Source organism: Austrofundulus limnaeus, unplaced genomic scaffold (genome assembly GCF_001266775.1).
Source record: "Austrofundulus limnaeus strain Quisiro unplaced genomic scaffold, Austrofundulus_limnaeus-1.0 Scaffold139, whole genome shotgun sequence".
Lineage (NCBI taxonomy): Eukaryota > Metazoa > Chordata > Actinopteri > Cyprinodontiformes > Rivulidae > Austrofundulus > Austrofundulus limnaeus.
The window spans coordinates 1,172,880-1,179,972 of record NW_013952541.1 but is presented as its reverse complement, the minus strand read 5'-3'; the positions used below and the strand labels follow the sequence as shown (position 1 = coordinate 1,179,972).

Genomic DNA, 7,093 nt, shown 5'->3' with positions numbered 1-7,093 from the left:
AATCGATACAGGGCTTTAGAATATCGATACAGTATCGGGAAATGAAATATCGCGATATTTCAGTGTATCGATATTTTCTTACACCCCTATTTCTAACTACGAAATGGTCTCTTGTTTTAGAAACTTAGGTACATTTTTTTAGTTTTCTACATGAATTTTTCTCTGAAAGGAGGATTTACATGGATTTGGTGGCTGCTAGCAGTGTCACCTTTTACCTGCTGAAACAACAGCATCACCTGTTTGGTTTGACAGGAACTCTGAAAAGAAAATAACTGAAACTAAATTTATTTATTTTAATCAAAACTGGTGGTCTTGATTTGAACAGAATACACAGGAGTTTGATGTTTGAGTGTCTTTTTGAATGAAAAAAAGTCAGGAAAACATGCTAGATTTTTGCAAGTTTCTTTTATCTATTCCATGAAACAACAATGTTTTATGACCGGCCACATGGAGCTGGTTGCTCAGGACATGATAGTGGTGTCCAGTGGAGCCGGAGTCTTTTAGCAGCAGGCCTTTTAAACACTACTCTCTGAATCGCTTGCAATCACAGGAGCCGAAAGCCGAGGGAAGCAAGGTAAGGGCTGCATTGTTACTTTTCAAATCCAGGGTTTGTTCTTATTTGAGCCCCTTGTTTCTTCTCCCACCCCCACCTCCACCCCCCCCAACCTTCCTCTCAACTAACATCATTCTGTGAGAAATCAGTCCTGCCACAAGCAGTGCAGTCAGAGATTTGAGTGAATCTTTTTCCAAGCAGGCTGCAGAAACCCTACCAGCATACMTTTTGCTCTGGTGTGTGTGATAGTTATAGCCTGTATAAAATATATAAATAAAAAAAAACACTTTGTAATGCTGGAGACGGAGAATATTGCTGCACCTTTAAGTGAATTTATCACACAAGGTGAAAGCTGTAAAAGTATTTGGTTTCCAGTTAGGAAAGCGCTCTGCATGCTTGCCCACGGCTCGGCATTAATCACACTGCCAGGAGCTACTTGCCGTCATTCAGTTATGCTGTAAAAAGCTTCATGAAAGTCCGTTGCAGCGCTGCGTCTACGTGGCAAAATTTCTTGCGGAAGTGATTTCTTTTTCTTTTCTTTTTTTTTTATGATTTTGATGAAACGTGCTGGCYGCTTTCCTACAGGTTTGCTGTTGCTTGGTTTAAAATTTCTGGCTASTAGGGTTGGACAAYATTGGCAAAAAAATAAATCACGATTAATTGTGGTATTTAGCCGATAACGATTAATTTGACGATTAATCCCCTGAAGTCCCTGGACACCCTTATTTCATAGTCACATGACCAATTTAGTGGGAAAGATTTGCTCTTCATAAAAATCTGTTCCAAATTGTGTCAAAATTACAGACTTCAAGCTACACATCAAATTTTAAATTGTGTTGATAGATAAATAAGTTACAGAACTTTGTTTTAATGTTCGTCATATTTGAAGCTGAGAGGAGCAGCGAGCGGATTCTRCCTGTTGGCATTAATCGTATTAATCGTCAAGTGCCAAAAATTAATCGATTAATGTTTTTCTGACGATTAATCACACACAATACGATTATGCCCACCCCTACTGGCTACTCCTCAACCCTTAACTGCACGTTACTGCAGCCAAATGTGAATTTAATTTTAAATATTTGGATTTGAAATGACAAGCAGTGCAAGCGTATCTATAGGTAGGCAGCAAGCACCTGTGAGTTTGTAGTACTTTGGTAGTTTTCAGAACGGTGTGATCTGATGTGGTCTTAACTTTTTGTCTGGCATGCTTTTCTTTCTTCATCTCTGATTGATTGAACCGGTTGAGGCGGGAGTGACACCTGGGTGGTTTATGTGGTTGTGCTCTGCAGATTTTCCTCCCCCTTCTGTTAGAAACACAACTGTCTGGTTCTTAAAGGACAAACCGGGGTCTGAATGTGAGAAGCAGTTGTTGGATGGAGGTAGTTGCCCCCCTCCCCCAAATTTTCCTGGATTCAGTCCAGCTGGCGTGAGCTGCATCCTTCATTTGACCTGAGAAGTATTTACTTTTCAAACAGATAACCACCTCCTCAAGCCAGGCTGAATTAAGTCACAGGTTTTTGCAAAAACAAACAACTACTGGATGCACTTTGGTTAATTAAAGTTTTCACAGTTATATTTTTTAAAAACATACGTTACAAATCACAGTGAAGGAAATGATCCCAATTAGAGCAGAGAAAAACGGTGTACAAAAACACACGACTTACTAAGGGCTGCAACGATACAGAGAATTCACAACTCAATTCGATACTTTAGTCTCATAGTCCCATTTAGTTCAATATTTTTTCCGATACAAAAAAATAGAAATGTCCATGCCCTTCTTAACTTGTAGTTTATTAACCATAAAAATTTGTTTAACCTCAAAAGTCCAGTTTTTAACTTAAATGTTGCTGAAACAGTAAGTTTCTCAGTGGATCTGTGCTCAACAATGCAGCCTAGGTGGAGTAGTCGAACACAGATCCACTGATCCTTCAACACAGAGCATCTTCAGAAGACAAGCTGATAAAATAAGTGTTAAAAATCTGTATTGTTCCATACATAGTGCGTATTGAACGGTTCGATAAAGATGTATTGTTGCACTGGTGTAACTTACACGTGCTTTCTGATCAGATTTGTTAATCCAGGGTTTATCCACCACAATAAACTGGTTCTATCTACTGTTTTGTTTCTAACCTGTCCGTCTGCTCAGGTTGAACTTGTTACCGCAGACATCACGTCCTCAGAAACCTACAGCTGTTTGAAGCTGTCTGCTTGTCTTTCATGTGTGGCTCCACTAATAGTGAAGTAGCTCTCGACACTGAAGGACCATCTCTGTAGTTTCAAGTGTTCGTGTCGGTGATGAGATCAGTGGAGGATTTCAGAGTGCGTTTCAAGCCTTTTGGGTTCAGGAGCCTGTTTTGTTTGCATGTGGGGGTGCATGTAATTGCACTTCATGTAAGTTCACTTGGCTGTTAAATAAATTATAGAGGTAAATCTGTGGTTTTTATAATTACAGCCATGTAATGTAGCCACTTGGAGGAGGTTGTGAAGTGAAGATTAGAGATGGTTTTTAGATTTTTCAGTCTAAATTTAAATTATTCTTTCACTGGGAGCTCCTGGTTAACCACATCATCTATTATAAATATAGAAATGTCAGAAATTTCATGGCAGCATCTTATAAAGATAAAAGATGCACATTAATTTTATTTGTAAGGACGATTTATTAATATTATTTAAAAATACAGCATTTCTTTGCCCAGACCTCCCCTAAAACCTTCGTTTCTGCTTTTGGACCCTCCGACGAACTCTGTTGTGCTTTCTGCAGCTTTAGCTCAGGCCATAAAGGAACGGAAAAGAAATCAAGAATGAAGCTGAAGTGCTGTTTTATTTCCTGCTTTTACTGAGCAGCAGTCTGTCTTGAATCTCCTGCACGCTCCTCCTGAGCCGGTCCAGACTGTGAGTGGGAGGAATTGGCCTGAGATGCATGTGAGCAGATGAGAATTTAGTGCTTCATAGTTGATCTTTTACGTCGTAAGTGCAGRTCTGGCTGCGTTGTGATATTTGTTTCACAAGGATGTTCAAAAATAAAAATAATTAGCACTCGTAGGATTTCTTTCAATACATTTAGAGATATTCAACCAGAAGTCCTCAACAATACCTGACTTTTTATGGCGACCCCTCCCCCTTTTTATAATATCCATCTTTGAAATTTATGAATATGCAAATTCTTTGAAAAAGCTTTAAATTATTTAAAGTTTTCGCTGCCAAATACGAGCATCATCTAACAGTAAGCCATCCAGTTTTTATTTGAAGTGCAAATTTAACCAGAGACTTTCTTCTGCATGTTTGCTGAGGGAAGGAAAAACAACGTTATAAAGTTCCCATGATGAAAGGCTAACACTGATTTATTTAAAAAAAGAAGTCGAGCAGAGCACAACCAAAGGAAACTTTCTCTGCAGTCGAGCTAATAGATTTTATTTGAAGGATTTGTTCTTATTCCAGCCTGACTCCCCGCCGTGCAGCCGTGATGGATGATTTAAATCTCACATCTAGGTTGGAGGATGGAGAAAATAGTTTCCTCTCCTTGCTGTAGTCGGCGGGTTGGAGGGGGGTCACCCAAACTTGTGCTCTGCTGTTTCTCCTCTGCAGGACTGGGAGACGGAGAGCCACGACTGGTACTGCTTCGAGTGCCACCTGCCGGGCGACGTGCTCCCGTGTGACAACTGCTTCCGGGTTTATCACCTCAAGTGTCTGTCTGAGGAGTGCAAACCCAAAGATGGAGGCTCCCACTGGCAGTGTGTCGTATGCAGGGTGAGTGCTCTAACCTGCCACAGCTTTGTGAATTAACCCTAATTTACCAGTGTATCAATCCAAGGAGTCAGTTTGTGGAATAATCTGGAAAATGATGTTAAAAGTGCCAAATCAAAGTATATGTTCAAGAGATGGATTAAGGTTGGATTGTTGAAAAATATGAAACAGTATAATGCAGTGGTTCCCAAACTTTTCAGCTTTTGACCCACAAAATAACAGTAACAGAGACCTGAGCCCCCAACTATTTTTGGATGATAAACATTTGTATCAGGTCAACAAAACATGGGCATAGTAACAATATTTTTATACTACATTTATCCATTTTAAATATACTAACCTCACTCCTTTGTAACAACTAAGGCAAAAACGTATATAAGTCAGAAAATCTTTTCAGGACCCCACTTTGATGTTTCAGGACCCCACTTTGGGTCCCGACCCCAACTTTGGGAAACGCTGGTATAATGTATAACCATTTAATTTGTTGTTCTAGAAWGATTTGATGTTCTTATTTTGTTTTAACTAAAGATTACTGTTTGAATTGAGGAAAAAAGGGGCAGATATTATAAGATTTTTCTTCTTCTTCTCTGCTTCTTTTCATTTCATTGTATTTGTATTTTTTTATTTTTATTGTAAATAAAATGTAGTTTTTTTAATGAGTGTTTGTTTGAAGTCAATTACAGTATGTTGCTCTGACTCTTCCACATTTATTGCTGGATTATCTCACGATCTTGCATTTCCTGCACACGCTTCTTGAACCTTTGTCTGTGTTTCGCACCTGACCGGAGCAGAGGGGACGCTGCATAAATTGGGTTGCAAACGAACGGCGTTGAACTGCGCAGCACAACCACATTGTGCGAATTAGGATTACAAAGCAAAGTTTTTTTTTCTTTCTGTCACGTTACTCTGTAAGGCTGTTTGGGGTTTAGAGGGTTGTCRGTAACCCAGAATCATATTTAAAACCAAATTCTTCAAAATTCAGCCCATTTTAACAAGAATTCAAAAAAGATTTGATGAATAAAGTCTATTATTTGCTGATAAAACTGAATGTTTTACCACGGCTGTTTTAAAATGYAATCGTTTCGGAGGCTGATTAAGTAGTAAGGCTGTTGTTAGACCTAGTCCAGGTTTTAGAATAAAAACTTTTATTGTTTTTAAGCTTAGTTGTTCTAAAAACACGTTAATGGTGGAAGCAATGTCTTGTTTTATTTAGTTTAGTTTCATTTATCCTGCTACACTTCAGCTGAAATCCACTTTTTAAAAAAAACAAAACCTCATTTTTCTCCAGTCAAATATTTCCGAACCGCTGTTTGGTTGAATTATTTTTTTATTTAATATTATTCTCATTAGTTATTCCCTTTTTTAAAACCAGTAAAAGCAATAAATTAGTTTTTACCATGAGGTATTTTTTCTTTTCTTTTTCATCTTTGTGTTTTATTTTCACCACATTTATTTTATTTGTCAGCTTCTGTTTTAACTTCACTCTGTCCTGTTCTAAATGCATGTCTTTCTGGAGCTACAGTTAATGTTAAAGCAYTAAAATGTTTTGTTATTATTTCTCCTTTTATTTTTCAGGGGAGTAAAAAGAAGAACCTGAACAAACAGGAGATGTGTAAATATCTGCGTTTTATCGTGCAGCGTATGAAGGAGAGGGTAAGAACAGCCTGGTTGTTTGGATTGTGTTGTAGTTCATTAACTCAGCTGACTTTTCTTTATATTTCATGTTAAAAATATTCTTATTTAAGCTTTTATCAGACGTGACTTTATTTTTTTAAAATGCTTCTATCAGTAAAATTATAATTTCTCTTCCCTAACATATATTCACCAAAAACTATATAAAAATGGACATTTTGTCTTCTTTCACTCTGCGCTCTGAGGCTTTGGCCTCCTCTAAATGAGTATAAGTGCCTGCAATAATCATAGATAATCACAGAAATATCCCTTTTTTATTCTCCTCCTGTTAGACCAGCTCTTTGCTCTTCCTCTCTGCTCACATCCTTCAGCTCTTGTAGCATCCCTTCTTTGATTAAAGGTGATTTAAAAATCACCACATCGTTTCCCCCTCCAAGCCCCGCCCACCTCCATCTCATGTCTGTTTTTAAAGTGGCGTCAGATCTCATTATTAACCCTGAATTCTTTTTATTACTCCATCTTATTCCCGCGTCGCCGCTCCTCTTGAAGAAATCACATTAAATCTTGATCGTGGCTCTGCGTTGCAGGCAGTGGACCTGAACAAAAAGGGCAAAGACACGAAGCATCCCATGTACAGACGACTGATCCACACTGCCATGGACGTCACCAACATCCAGGAGGTAACGAGACGTTTATCTTTGATGCCTCACGTAAACACTCGGAGTGTAACGTAACTAAGTACAAATACTTTGTTACTGTACCTAAGTAGAATTTTTGTGTATCTGTACTTTACTTGAGTAATTTTTTCAGCCTACTTTTCAATTTTACTTCTTACATTTTCACACAATTATCTGCACTTTTTACTCCTTACATTTAAAAAAAAGTAGAAAGTCGTTACTTTTATTTCATTTTTCCTTTTTTCATTCCAGCTTGTTGTTATAAAAAATAAATACTATCCATATAAACTGAGCCTCCTATAGAGTGAATTTAACTGTGGTTGAATGAGAAGTATAAATATATAAAACTCTGATAGTGTATTAGTTTGTACACAAACAAATCATGTCACACTCCAGCAGGACAGAATCATTCAAATAAAAGGACTGTACTTAAGAAGTATTTGCAGCCTTGATATATGTATATAAACTGAAACAGCTGGACTAGTGC

General features: G+C 37.9%; 1 protein-coding gene across 2 annotated transcripts in view; it reads left to right on the top strand.

Annotated features, from left to right (window-relative positions):
* The window catches only part of zmynd11 (zinc finger, MYND-type containing 11), a 26,575-nt gene that overhangs the window by 9,293 nt on the left and 10,189 nt on the right, over positions 1-7,093 (top strand). For both annotated transcript variants that reach the window (XM_014016155.1, XM_014016156.1), the window contains 4 exons: positions 551-574; positions 4,139-4,300; positions 5,873-5,950; positions 6,517-6,609. In XM_014016155.1, coding sequence (XP_013871609.1) covers positions 551-574; positions 4,139-4,300; positions 5,873-5,950; positions 6,517-6,609 — 357 coding nt within the window. The remainder of the gene's footprint in view (positions 1-550; positions 575-4,138; positions 4,301-5,872; positions 5,951-6,516; positions 6,610-7,093) is intronic.